Below are 14,887 nucleotides of genomic sequence, written 5' to 3'. Positions count from 1 at the left end.
CAAGCATCAGCTGCTGGTGGAAGAACAGTTGATAGTGTGGCAGGGTGAGCTGATAGCCAGAGGAATTTCATTCAGTCTTGTTAGATTTTGGAGAAGTGTTGTGGATCAGTCTGTAAGTTTGCTTGCTGAGCTAGTAGATCTGTTCTCCAGTTTTTGTCGTCATGTGAGATAACATCATGATCCTCCGGTAAAGCACTGGTGTACTGTTCTGCTTGCTATTTTTCTGTCTCTTTGTTGTGGTGGGTGATACTATTTCCGATTTCTCTTTGAGAGGTTGGTAAATTGGAATCCAAATCTGTTAATTGAGTTCCAGTTTGAATGCCAGGCTTCTAGGAATTCTTATGCATGTCTTTGTTTAGCCTGTCCCAGGATAGATGTATTGTCCCAGTCTAACTTCCACTAACAAACGAAGATTTGGACTCCATTTATCAACAGCTCAAACGGAACTGGAAATGATATCACCTACCACAACAAACAGACAGAAATAGCAAGCAGGACAGAACACCAATGCTTCTTTGGAGGCTCACGGATGTTACCTAGCAAGGTGACTGAGAACAAACCTGCCAGCCCAATGAGCAAACTTACACCTCATCTTGTGTCACTTGAGAAACTTGGCTGAAGCCCACAAAAAGTACAATAAAATCTAAATATCAAATATTGCTGAAAACACTTTTGTTGAAGGATTACAAGTGCCCAGTCTCTTTTTTTTTTAAAAACCCTGGAAAGGTAAGGAATCTCAAGTTTGAGCAAGAGATGGCTAGCTGTTTTACAAGTAGTTCACTACTAACTTGCTGCTGTCAAGCCTACTACATTCATGGGTAGTGTGGTATATGAATTTGTGCAGGTGTAATACTAGTTATGTTGGAATACTGTGCAAGGAATTGTTTTGACAACTAATTTAGGACTTTTGGTGCATTTTGTATGTAATGCACTGCTTCCACTAATACACACGGCTCTTTGCAGACAGAACATGTGCATTACCGGCACACGTCTCGACTCAACAAAAATGTGATAGCCATTTGTGGGTTCATAGATTGAAAGAATAAAAATATCTTCAAAGTTTGTGAGAAGATTTGTAGCTCGGGTGCTCGTTGCTGTGGTTCTGTTCGCCGAGCTGGAAGTTTTTGTTGCAAATGTTTCGTCCCCTGTCTAGGTGACATCCTCAGTGCTTGGGAGCCTCCTGTGAAGCGCTTCTGTGGTGTTTCCTCCAGCATTTATAGTGGCCTGTGCCTACCGCTTCTGGTTGTCAGTTTCAGCTGTCCGCTTTAGTGGCCGGTATATTGGGTCCAGGTCAGAGTGCCATGCTTCTAGGAATTCCCTGGCTGTTCTTTGTTTCGCTTGCCCTATAATGGTAGTGTTGTCCCAGTCAAATTCATGTTGCTTGTTGTCTGCGTGTGTGGCTACTAGGGATAGTTGGTCGTGTCGTTTCGTGGCTAGTTGGTGTTCGTGGATGCGGATCGTTAGCTGTCTTCCTGTTTGTCCTATATAGTGTTTTGTGCAGTCCTTGCATGGGATTTTGTACACTATGTTAGTTTTGCTCATGCTGGGTATCGGGTCCTTAGTTTTGGTGAGTTGTTGTCTGAGAGTGGCTGTTGGTTCGTGTGCTGTTAAATGTCCTAGTGCTCGCAGTAGTCTGGCTGTCATTTCAGAGACATTCTTGATGTATGGTAGTGTGGCAACTCCTTTGGGTTGCGGCATGTCCTCGTTCTGTTGTCTCTCCCTTAGGCATCTGTTGATGAAATTGCAAGGATATCCGTTTTTTGCGAATACCTTGTATAGGTGTTCCTCTTCCTCTTTTTGTAGTTCTGGTGTGCTGCAGTGTGTTGTGGCCCATTTGAACAGTGTCTTGATGCAACTTCATTTGTGTGTATTGGGGTGGTTGCTTTCATAGTTCAGGACTTGGTCTGTGTGTGTGGCTTTCCTGTGTACCTTAGTGGTGAATTCTCTGTTTGGTGTTCTCTGTACCCTCACGTCTAGGAATGGGAGTTGGTTGTCCTTTTCTTCCTCTCTCGTGAATCGGATTCCTGTGAGTGTGGAGTTGATGATCCGGTGTGTATTCTCTATTTCTGTGTTTTTAACGATTTACAAAGGTGTCATCAACGTATCTGACCCAGAGTTTGGGTTGAATTTGTGGTAAGACTGTTTGTTCTAACCTTCGCAGAAGCAGTAATGCAATGAGTCCCAAGATCGGTGAGCCTATGGGTGTTCCGTTGATTTGTTCGTATATCTGGTTGTTGAATGTGAAGTGTGTTGTGAGGCACAAGTCTAGTAGTTTAAGTATGCCGTCTTTGTTGGTGGGTTCCACATTCTGTTGTCTGTTATGTCTGTTCAGCAGGTTGGCTATTGTTTCTCTGGCTAGGGCTGATCAAGTGTTTCAGTTTCTGCTGTGGGGTGGAGTAGCACAACAACTACTTGCAGATACCAACACCTACCAAAAAAGAGGGAGTTTGACCCCACCCCACAGCTCACCAATAGGTTCCTCTGTGTTGTTTATCCTACAAAAAAATGGACAGATAACCAGGTCGGACCTACAAAGAATGAAACCTAAAAACAACAACACCCCCAGATTCTATGGACTACCTAAAGTGCACAAACCAGACATCCCACTCAGACCCATACTATCACTACCAGTGACACCATCGCACAAACTGGCGAAAGAACTACAGCAGAAACTGAAACACTTGATCAGTGGATCCAGACACACTCTATACAATCAACACAGGAATTCTTGGACATCATCAGAAATACACACACAAGGAAGAAACCATGGTCTCATTCGACGTAACGGCACTGTTCACGTCTATTGACAAAGCCCTAGCCAGAGAAACAACCAGATATACGAACAAATCAACGTAGTGTACAAAATCCCATGCAAGAACTGGACAAAACACTATATAGGACAAACAGGAAGACAGCTAACGATCCGCATCCACGAACATCAAGCCACTATAAATGCCGGAGGAAACACCACAGAAGCGCTTCACAGGAGGCTCCCCAAGCACTGAGGATGTCACCTAGACAGGGGACGAAACGTTTGCAACAAAAACTTCCAGCTCGGCAAACAGAACCACAACAATAAGAATATCTGCCTAGTTTGCCAAGCATTGTTTGGATTTCAGTGAACAAGTATCTGACAATTAACTAATATCTCCTCAATGATGATGCCTGTATCAGTCAGTAGTTTTCTCATTCAGTTTAAATGTTAAAGTTATTTGTATAGTGGTAGTCTTGCAAGTTGGAACTTCTCATTTTGAACATGCAGGCCCACATCACTGAGCAATGCTCACGTTATGTTCTATCAAATTTTAGTTTTATTGCCAGCTGGGCAAAACTTGTCGGGCCTGACTTAAGGATTGTGCCTGCAGTCATTATCAGGCAGGCCACGTCACCTTTATCTCAGAAGTAGATGACCTCTTAATGAAATTTATATAGCAATGGCAGAGAAGTACATTTTAGGTGCCACGGGAAAGTTAGAATGAATGGCCATCAAAAGGTAACTCATCCTATTTACCCTGCACAGTCATGATTGCATATTTCCAGACAAAAAGCTAAACTGTACTATTGAATGGTGAAAACTAATTGGTGTGAATTGAAATAGGAAACTGTATATATTTTTACATTAATGTTAAGTTGCTTTTATTGTGGATTAAATTACTTCCAGTTTCACAAATGATGTAATTACAATTACTCATCTAGATGCCAGAACAGTTCATGTAACAATGTGCTTCAGTGCTGCTTGCATTGACTTCTTCAGAAATGTCTTGTGTAAATCTAGGGCGCAGTACAGCATGTTCTTGTGTACAGATGTTACCTACAAAAAAAATCTATTTTAATTACTTTCCTGAAAACTCTTGATTCTAAGTTTTATCATACCTTAGTTTGTAAGTATATTTTCCAATTGGAGTCACTGAATAATTACAAGTGAGGATGACATATATAAAGTCCCTCAGTTCTGTGAAAAGAAATCCCAGCTATGGCATCAGTTGAAGTACAAAGAATGATTAGTTATAAATTCTTATCAGTTCTGACCCCAGGAGGTGGGGTGGGGAGGAGAGTAGGCTGAGATAGAACTCAGAGGACAAAGATATGACTAATTATTGGGGTGGCTCAGTGGTTAGCACTGCTGCCTCACAGCACTAGGTTAGGTGAATTGTCCATAGTGTTAGGTGCATTAGTCAGGGCGGGTTGCTCTTCGGTCCAACAAGTCCACACCGACCCTCGGAAGGGCCTGTTTCCACACTATAGGGAATCTAATCTAAGTCAGGGAAGTAGAAAGTCACTGTTGTTGACAGGGCCCATTTCTGGTACTTGTACCCTTATCCCTCCTTCCACAACACTGATCAGGTTCCCCTGTTCCTCATCTTGCTCTCCCTCTGTCCCCACTTATTGGCCTGAGATATTTATTATCTGTTTGGGGAAAAAAAAACATTCTGAAGGATACAGTTAACTAAAATAACAGTATATGAAATAATCCAAGAAGCAGAATCATTGTGCTTGGGTTGTTCAGATGGTAGCATTTCCTCATGACTGCAATAAGGTTGGAGTTTTGGTTAATTTGATCACATGTCCTGTGTTGTAATGCCACAAACAACAGAATGGGTCAGATATTGCAAATTACCACTTGCATAATATTCTACTATATACATTTCTAGGTGGATGGACATCGTGCTGCCGCCACCACCCTTACTGCTCTATTTCAATTCCTGACAGGAGAGCAAGGTGGTTTGAGCAAGCCGATGATTGGATTCCTGTTCCTGCAACTCTCCTGAAAAGAGGCCAGCTTGAGCTTTTTCTTAAAAAAAGCTCAGGTGTAATACTTACATAGCTCTGGTACTTTGTAAGTGCAGCCAGCACCACTTTGGCGTATTTCATTGATTTGCTGAAACTTCCTGCATGTTGGCTTAGCTTCTGAACAAATTGCTCAAATTGTTCAGGTGTTACTTCAACCTTTTAAGAAAAACAGAATGAGAACGGTTCAAGTTGAAAATTAGTTCCTGGATAATATCCTCTCAGCCAATATTGTGAAAACAAATGATCTAGTCACGAGAGATTTTGCAGTTGCTGGATTGCTGCATTTGACTAGAAAATAATAATCTATAAAGTAACTTAGATGTCAATGAGAAAATTATAACGTTTCAAACTTTAGCGCTTTAAATGATCAGCCATTTAACAAGGGCAAACATTAGATTTTAAATCTGCACAGTAAGTAGTGCACAAATTCCTGTTGATATTACTTTTTCTCTGGAAATAATATTTCAACTACTTTCCATAGTTCAGCAGTAAAAAGGCAGTCTGTAGGTTGAAGTTGTTAATTCTTATCAAAAAAGAGGTGAACAAAGCATGGAACTAAGTTATATGCAGGACTTGGGAGGTATGCTTGTAATCGCTGCCTAGGACGAGAAGATTGCGTACATGTTACACAAATAGGAATACCTGCATAACAGTAATTCAGAATATTTTATAATTTAATTATCTTGGGGAAAAAGGTGCTCCTTTAGCTAAGATGGTATACACACTGGATCATTTCTAAGTCGATTCTATGTGCTTAGTTACTGAAATGAATGGGAAGTAGTTTTACATTTGGCAGTGATTGTTCTCCTCAGCCTGCTGTTGCTGGTCCAATTCTGTTAGCTGTTATGCTACCTAAGAACGATACAGAGCAAGTTATGAACTTGATGTTCTATTTAGATAACCAGACACCATATTTGTCCCCTTTTTTTTAATATATACAGTTGGTTTGCTATAACATAGTAGTTCCGCTCTCTTACAAACCCATGTTATAACCAATATCCACTTTAGGAAGTGTCCCAAATTTGTCAAGTGTGTTATAGCAAATTTGCATTAAAGAAATGTGTGTTATAGTAGAATGATCTGTAACTTATTTTTCTAATTAACCAGGTGATAGATGTTGTTAACACACCTCTGGAGCAAGTGGGACTTGAACCTGGGTGTCTTGGTTCAGGGGTAGCGATGCTACTACTGCATTGCAAAGGGCTCTGAAGTTGGCCCCAGAAGTGCAAATGAATTCCACATGAACATAATTTAAACAATCTCTTCATGTATGAGATTTACATCTGATACAAATCAGACTAATCTGATATTTTATCATTTTTAATTAACATGTTAAGAGACACCTGTGCAGATGGCACTTGAGCCAAGATATCTTGGTCCAGAGAGTGTGACATTACTCCTGAACAACATGTTGGGAGATACTAACTAGCGTCGTGGTATTCACCTAACTTACTCACCTTTCTCTCAAACAATGTATGTACCACAGAAAGTAACTCTTCACTCCATGTAATGGACAAGATGTGCCTGTGAACATATCACATTAATTAGTAATACATTAAAAGAAAATCTTACTAGATTATGATCTTTCATTGTTACAGTTCAATATTTTCAGTTCTCCAAATTTTTCTGCCCTCATTAAAATTTTGTTTGGTCTGCATTCTTGTACCTGTATCAACACTTATGTGATTTCTTCAACTTTCGTAGTAGGGAGGTGAATTTGTTCTAAGATACCATCTACCACTATGTACAACCTTTGCTGATTGGTTTCCAATGTACATTTGAGTTGTCTGCCAGTTTTAGTTAGGGTTTATTCTCTAAGTTCAACACCACCAGGGTCAGACTTTGGCTAAAATATTAAATAAAACTTAATTTGCCTCGTTGAACTTATGTAAAAGATCGATCTTTGTTTTTTTTTCCCCAAAGTCCTGGCCTAACACTCTTGCTCTGTCCAAAAACAGATTAACTGTTCATTTATCTCAATTATGCTGGAGGAGTTTTACTGTTTGCTTTCAAAACAAGGGACTACACTTTGTTACAGTATGCTTACTTAACCAATTTCATTTTTAACCATAACTAACTAGAAATCAGTGAAAGCTTCGGAGTTCTGACTCAAACACCCAGTTCCCTGCATTTACCCTAACTAACATTTTTGTAAGCATAATGAAGCAGTGCTGAATGTTGAGATTTTCCAAATAGCGTAATTGTCCCAAGTCTACAACCCAGCAGTGCAAAGTAGTCATTCTTAAATTTTGCTTTTAACAATTTGTACAAAAGTTTTTAATCCTCTCAAAATTGACTGCAGATTTTAAAAAAAATCTTTTGCTGAAAATACTGTCCTTGTTTCATGGAGGCATCCATTTTAAATTTACTTTAAAGCAACAATTTTGTTGTTATCTTGAAGAGATTGGAAAAACTTTTGTACAAATTGTTTAAAAACAATTTTAAGAAGAATTGACTACTTTGCATTGTTTGAGAGGAATTTACAAATTATACAAGCAATAAACATTAATTAACAATAGAATAACTACCCAAATATCACTGTTAGATGCTCTGGTTCGAAGCAGTCTTCTACAAGTCTGCAAATCAATTTTACTTGAATACTTCCTGCAAATAATTAAGAAAAATGAAAGTGCAGGCAAAACAGTTTTGTCTAGTTTGGTAAAATTAATGTACAGACCAAAATATTCTAGTTATTGCTATAATGTGAAAAGACAAGCTTACAACTGGGCTCTGAAGCAACAATAGTTTCAGAAAGAGTTAAAGGAAGATTCCACATTGGCTTAAGAAGCATTGTGGTCATTCACTGAAAGGACATTGTGAATACTCTTAGGATGGAATTTAGCTTTGATACAACAATCTGGAGCAATCTAATCCTTGCAGTCAATCTAGAGTAGATTTCATATTTGTAATTACATAACTTAGAGAATGCAACTTTATAATCATCAGATTTTGCAAATTCAAACTAAATCAAATTAGATTTCTTTCGAAAGATGCAGTGTTGTTATTTCATTTTACTTTTTTTTTAAGAGGCCTGTGTTATTATGTTATCACTTAGAGTTTAACATCATCATCCCACATTCCTGCTGCCTGGAGTTGATTCTCTCTGGCATTATTTTTTTTCTGCCCTTGCCCCAGCTCTGCCTCAGTTTGCTGTATTCCCTCAGCCCCTGGGCCTGGCCTTGTCTCCCTCTGTACTTATCTTCGGCTAGCCCCTTCACCCACTGAAACAGGTTCCTTCTCATACCAAGGGAATTTATCTTGCTGGTCAGTGGATGATCTCTGCAGCTTCCTGCATCAAGTAACATTAGCCACTAGATGGAGCCAGATGAATCTAAAATTCTGAGTTGTATAGAAGCTGTATTGTGTTTCTTTCAATATTTGTACAAAGGAACCTTGATTATCCGAATATCCGGCAAGATCGCAAGGTCCTGATGCTTGGCTAAACTATGTTAACTGGCATGCAATTATCCGAAATTCGATTAACCGAATGAAATACTCCCCACCTGTGTCCTTCGGATAATCGAGGTTCCTCTACATTTTATTTTGCGAACCAATCAACTAAGAATGGATAGTTTTATAAATGTATGCAATAGTATTTCAACTTGTAGAAGGTTTCTTTTTCCATGTAAAATAATGCCCAAAGGACATTAATTGACTTCAATATTGATTTGTATTGGAACCTATGATTTACTTTAGTCAATTTTTAGGAATACAGACATAACTTTGAGTACTTGATGTATATGAATAACTTAAGACATAGAATGCATGCTGAACTTGTGCACTATAACAGGATCAAGTTGGTTGAGACCCATGGTCCCTAAACCTTTGCACAAGTATGGGTTTATGTCACTTTGTGTGTCCAGGTCTGTTGTGGACTAAGAGATTTACAACTACAATTTGTTAGTTGGAATTGTTCTAGCAATGTGGCTGCCAGGATTGCAAAAGATGAAATTCTTCATCTAACAGTTCTTTGGTTTCCGTGTTCTGTTTCAGTACCTTGTTGCATAAAGTGAAAAAGCACCGGTTCATACACATAATTTTGCAAACAGCAAGATCATTGCATCACTACTGAAATCACGGATAAACTCTTTTTTTTCCCAATGGGAAAACTTGCAGGTGAATATTGGCTTGATATTCAATTTAAAAAAAACAAGGAAAAAGAGCAAAATGATTTAGTCATTTTAGACAGTGATAGCAGTTACCATCAATGCAAGTCTCACAGTTGTTCAAATCGTCTTACTGTACCTATATCTGGAGTCTGAAGGAGTGGCCCAATCAGAGCAGTGCAGGATGGACGTACATATTTCTTGCAAAATGAAGTGATGGCAGCCATTAGAAAGCGTGAGGCAGGCTCTGTCAGTGAAAGTATCTGTAAATACATATATAAATATGTGGATTATCACTTGCCTTTCATCTATGGAAAGCCATTTGTTTTGGGGACACCATTATACAACTGTTTTCAGTACTTCATACCTTTCTCAACATGTCTGAAGGGGGTTTAAGAGTTAAACAGTTTCAGTTACTTAAGGGTTAAATAGGGATAAAAGTTTAGGTTATAAGAATTGTTGAAAAGCGAACTGAAAGATCAAAGATGCATAGAGACAGAATGGGGAGTTGGAGACAGTTACACGACACAATCAGTAAAGATAAGAAGGCCTTTGTATTTAACCGTACCTACAGTATCACTGAGGCTATAAGGCTGACTCTCATTCACTCAACTGCACAATTATACTAGTACCTGAGTCTCCTGGTGATTTGTCAAGTTGAACCCAAATTGTACCTTTACACAAAACAAACGTTAACATTATATTTGACTATGGGAGGCATCGCAGAAAGCTTTAGCCTAGTTTTCTTGCACAGTCAGCAAGTGTCACTAGATAGCAATGAACATTTCTAATGTTAAATCGATTACAATTAATTAATGGTGAAGTGATAGCAACCTAAAACTCACTTCTGACTGGGGCCAGTGCGACATTGCATGATTTCAAAAGGAAATTGGATGGGCACTTGAGTTTATAGAGGTTCTGTGGATACAGCTGGAAAATGGGACAATCTCTGCTTTCTCTAAAGAGCCAATTTAGATTGGGTGGGCCAAATGGCCTCCTGAACCATGATGAGACAAGTTTAAATCAAACTAGAGAAGCTAACAAACTTCACGGTTCAGTTAAACACTGCTTTTGGTATGTAGGCCAACAGAAAAGCTTTATATCATTTATAGCCACATGCATGTATATAAATATCAATCTTCACTTCCTCTGTACAAACTACCTTATAAAGTTATTAAACCCAGAGACCACACAACACTCAATTCTCTGAATCTTGCCATAAAGCATCATTAACACTTATATACATTGTAGTCATACAGATAGGACAAATCAAATATTTGTAGTAGAAATACTACCAACATGACCTCACCTCTCATCAGAGTGTGTGAAAATAAATTTTCTGCTCAAAACCCTCTAGCTCTGACATTTCCAGTGTAGACGTGGTGAAAACATCTTCAGAAACTACTACTGCCAATGCTCCTCATTCATTCTCTCCAATTCAGGATTTCTTACTAGGAATAACATAGGACCAGCAATACATCTTTCCATATGTGGGTGAGCATGGTCCAATGCTAGACAAATGATTATAACAAATTATAACATTTGCAGTTACTTGTGGCTTAGCAATATTGGGTATCCAGTGTTGCTTATGATGAGAGAGGAGCCCATTCAAATTTCAAAGGCTGAAAAGACTATGCAATTAAGGTGAAAAAGCTGGGGGGAAGAAAATTGCAAATTTCAGTTCCAAATTACAGCACACAGAATGATCATACCCTCATCAGGAAGAGGTTCCGAGCAAGCACAGCCGCATTACTGTAACTGAGATCAGATGACAAGGAGATCAGTTTGATGCAGGTCAGGGGCAGGAGGTGCTCTGGGAGTTCAGACAGCCGCAATAATGAACAGAGTTTCTCCAGCTACAAAAAACGTAATGTGCAACTCAATTTTCAAAAGCCTTATGAACAACATATACAATTTACAAGATCAATGCAGGATGGATATGCAACTATAATACTTTGTTGTGGTTCTGTTCGCCGAGCTGGGAATTTGTGTTGCAGATGTTTCGTCCCCTGTCTAGGTGACATCCTCAGTGCTTGGGAGCCTCCTGTGAAGCGCTTCTGTGATGTTTCCTCCGGAATTTATAGTGATTTGTACCTGCCGCTTCCGGTTGTCAGTCCCAGCTGTCCGCTGTAGTGGCCGGTATATTGGGTCCAGGTCGATGTGCTTATTGATTGAATCTGTGGATGAGTGCCATGCCTCTAGGAATTCCCTGGCTGTTTTCTGTTTGGCTTGTCCTATAATAGTAGTGTTGTCCCAGTCGAACTCATGTTGCTTATAGCGGACAGCTGGAACTGACAACCGGAAGCGGCAGGTAGAAATCACTATAAATGCCGGAGGAAGCATCACAGAAGCGCTTCACAGGAGGCTCCCAAGCACTGAGCAGCTCAGCGAACAGAACCACAACAACGAGCACCCGAGCTACAAATCTTCTCACAGACTTTGAACTATAATACTTTGCCAAATAGATGCTGTAATCTGGAAATTTTGCCCTCTAGACTGTCCAACCAAAGGGTGCATTATCACAATTCTGTGATGTAATGAATCTTTTTAATTTCTTACTTGGAGCTATTAAAAGATAATGTCATACAGTAGTGTTTGGGCCCCATCTCTTGATAACTCTGAAGTGAGTCAAAAGTTGAATGCTATTGCAACAGACCATCCCCAAGAACTTTATATTGAGTGTGTTTATGTAAGATGATTAATTACCACAATACATTACTAGATGGATAACTAAATCCTGATTAATCTCCCCCACTTTAAAAAAACTTTGTCACTTTTCTGAGAAGCCACAGGTGGCCGTAACCTCAGGCTGCTAATTTTGGATCTGGAATGGACGAACTGGGGACAAGCTCAGCTTCCAACTTCTTTTTTCGAGGGCGATCTTGGGACAACACCACATGTATTTAATCAGGGCTGGTGTATACAAGAAGGGCTTTCACTCAGTTCCAGTCTCCAGCATTTTCAAATGAGCAAAGGAGTGCAATGGAAGGGGAAGACATAAATGTTTTGTGGGTTAAGGAAGCAGCACAAAATGATGCTATTTGCTTTATAAAGCTCACCATTGACCTGCTTTCTAACCTCCTGAAGGTTGCCAATACAAATTCCCAGGCAAACTTTACCATAGCTGATAGTTTATTTAATATTTCAAGACTGTGAGCGATGCTGGCAGGGTTAGCACTTGCTGCTAACCCTAATTGCCTGCGATGTGGCGGTTAGCTACCTTCCCACATTGCTTTTTTTTGGTGGGAGTGGGAGGGGGAAGAAGAGTTCCAAGACTTATGCCCAATGACAGTGAAGGAACATTGATATTGTTCCAAGTCAGGGGATGGTCTGTCAATACAAATTGGCAGGGATAGTGTTCAACTTTAGACTCACTTAAGAATTATCAAGAAATGGGGCCAATACACTGTATGATATGACATTACCTTTTAACAGCTCCATGTAAGAAATTAAAAAGCATCATTATATCCCAGAATTGTGATAATGCACCCAATCCTGAGGGGAAATTAGCAATGGCCTTCCAATCTAAGTGCTGCCCTTGTCCTTTTTGGTTCGAAAGGTAATGGGTTGGGAAGCTGCTTTTGAAGGCGGCTTGATAAGTTGCTGCAGTAAATGTTAAATGGTACACACTCCTTGCAATATGCACTCACGGCAGATGGGAAATTTTGTCCTTCATGGTGTTGAGCTTCTGGTGTGTGGTTGGAGCTCTGCTAATCCAGGCAGGTGGAAAGTATTCCATTACACTACTGACGTGTGCGTTGTAGATGGTAGACATGCTTTGAGGAATCACAAGGTGGATTACTCACCAGACAACTCCGGCCTCTGACCAATTCTTGTAGCCACAATATTTATATGGCTAGTCCAATAATAACCTCCATGAAACAAAAGATCAGGGATTCAGCAATGGCAATGTTGTTGAACATCAAGGGGAAATGATAAGATTCTCAATTTTTGAAGGGGGCCATTGCTTGGCATAGGTGTGACATAAAATAATACTTGCTATTTAACAGCCCAAGCCTGGATATTATCTAGGTCTTTCTGCAAGCAGAACAGATGTTCTGCTTCAGTTTCTGAGACGACATGAATAAACAATGTGAAACCACTGGGTTCCTCTTGGTAGTTTCCAACTATCATCATTTCTGATCTTATGATGAGAATGAACTTTATTTATGAAGTTGGTAAAGATGGTTGGAAACTACCCTGAGAAACTCCTGCAGAGTGTCTTGGAGTTGGCCTCCAGCAACCTTTTTGCTAGGTATGGCTCCAATCACTGAAGAGTTTTCCTAGATTCCTACTGACTTCTATTTAAAGGTTTCCTTGATGCAATATTTGATGAAGTGCTGCCTTGATATCAAGGACATTCTGTGGTCACAACCCTTGGAACCTCCCCCAAGGGCATTGTGGATCTATCTATCTATAGGACATGAACTACCATGGTTCAAGAAGACCGCTCACCACTACCTTCTCAAGGGCAACTAAGGATGGGCAATGAATGCTGGCCAGCCAAAAAACAAAATTAACTTATATCTCTGGAATATAGCCCCTTGCTCATGATTGGAGCAAGGGTATAATGTGGTTTGGAGCCTTGGTAGAACTCAAACTGAACAAAGGTAAGATGCCTACTGCTGAGTGGCTGCTCTTGACTGCTGTTAATTATACTGGGAGCCGAAAATATAACCAGCATCAGGGAAGCATAACACGAGTAGGTAGAAGACCTACCCATGAAGGTGCTCCAAACAGAAGGTCTAGGCCAGGGAATTTGGCAGAATGTGTCACCACCTTAACAAAGATCATGTGAAGTTCAGTTAACTGCAAACAGGTTCTTACTTTAAGAGGGGGAAAAAAATCCACTCTGGTCCTACCTGGCTTGGACCACATTCATTAAAGATATTTAGTTCGTCAGATGTTTCCAACTTCTGTAAAGAGAAGAAAAAGACAATAGATTTGATTTCAGAAATAAAACTGCAGCTGGGCTGTAATTAAGATGATCCCAGAATTCAGTGTTCAGGATCAATCACAACAGAACCTTGCCAGATAAAGAAAGCAAATGACAGCAGGGGAGGACAAGGCCCTATCTAGTTCTGAACCTGACTAACAATCTGTTGTAATCTTCAACATTTACCTGTCCACAAACACACCACTTCATGTGATTAAAGTCCCTAAATCACACCATTGATATCATTGACATTATTAGGTTTCTCATGGACCTGATGAGGGAGGTGATGGCCTCGTGATATTATCGCTGGACTGTTAATCCAGAGATAATGTTCTGGGGTCTGGATTCAAATCCCACCACGGCAGATGGTAGAACTTGAATTCAATTTTAAAAATCTGGAATTAAAAGTTTAATGATGACCATGAATTGATAATCAGAAAAACCCATTGGTTCATTAATGTCCTTGACGGAAGGAAACTGCCATCTTTGCTTGGTGTGGCCAATATGTAATATATGTGGTTAACTCTGAACTACCCTCTGGGCAATTAGGGATGGGCAATAAATGCTGCCTAGCCAGCGACATCCTCATACATAAATGAAAAGACGACAGTGGTTTTCTCTCTCAGTTATTAAAATGAGAGAGAATTTGTAGCTATTTTGCCATAATTTGCCTTAAATATTCTTCTCAGTTATTTTGGTCCCTGGCATAAACAGTAGCATTCTCAGCTCACTAATTTGATGTGGTTACATCATTCACCGCTGTTGTTGGATGGCAACAGTTAGGAATAAATTTTGTCCGAATATAAATTATACAAATAATTAAATTAGTAAGGGTTATCTTCCATCAAGTAATAATTTGATAGAGTCATAGATTCATAGAGATGTACAGCATGGAAATAGACCCTTCGGTCCAACCCGTCCATGCCGACCAGATATCCCTAACCAATCTATTCCCATCTGCCAGCACCTGGCCCATTTCCCTCCAAACCCTTCCTATTCATATACCCATCCAAATGCCTCTTAAATGTTGCACTTATACCAGCCTCCACCACTT

General features: G+C 39.8%; 1 protein-coding gene across 3 annotated transcripts in view; it reads right to left on the bottom strand.

Moving 5' to 3' along the window:
- Nucleotides 1-3,609: 3,609 nt before the first annotated feature.
- Nucleotides 3,610-14,887, bottom strand: part of fance (FA complementation group E) — a 22,456-nt gene continuing 11,178 nt past the window's right edge. For all 3 annotated transcript variants that reach the window (XM_043716895.1, XM_043716897.1, XM_043716896.1), the window contains exons 5-11: nucleotides 13,760-13,813; nucleotides 10,610-10,753; nucleotides 9,037-9,160; nucleotides 7,320-7,395; nucleotides 6,249-6,315; nucleotides 4,822-4,947; nucleotides 3,610-3,811 (exon numbers count right to left, since the gene is read on the bottom strand). In XM_043716895.1, coding sequence (XP_043572830.1) covers nucleotides 3,710-3,811; nucleotides 4,822-4,947; nucleotides 6,249-6,315; nucleotides 7,320-7,395; nucleotides 9,037-9,160; nucleotides 10,610-10,753; nucleotides 13,760-13,813 — 693 coding nt within the window. In that variant the 3' untranslated portion in view covers nucleotides 3,610-3,709. The remainder of the gene's footprint in view (nucleotides 3,812-4,821; nucleotides 4,948-6,248; nucleotides 6,316-7,319; nucleotides 7,396-9,036; nucleotides 9,161-10,609; nucleotides 10,754-13,759; nucleotides 13,814-14,887) is intronic.

This window comes from Chiloscyllium plagiosum, chromosome 26, assembly GCF_004010195.1.
Source record: "Chiloscyllium plagiosum isolate BGI_BamShark_2017 chromosome 26, ASM401019v2, whole genome shotgun sequence".
Taxonomy (NCBI): Eukaryota; Metazoa; Chordata; class Chondrichthyes; order Orectolobiformes; family Hemiscylliidae; genus Chiloscyllium; species Chiloscyllium plagiosum.
This window is presented reverse-complemented; position numbering and strand designations above follow the sequence as displayed.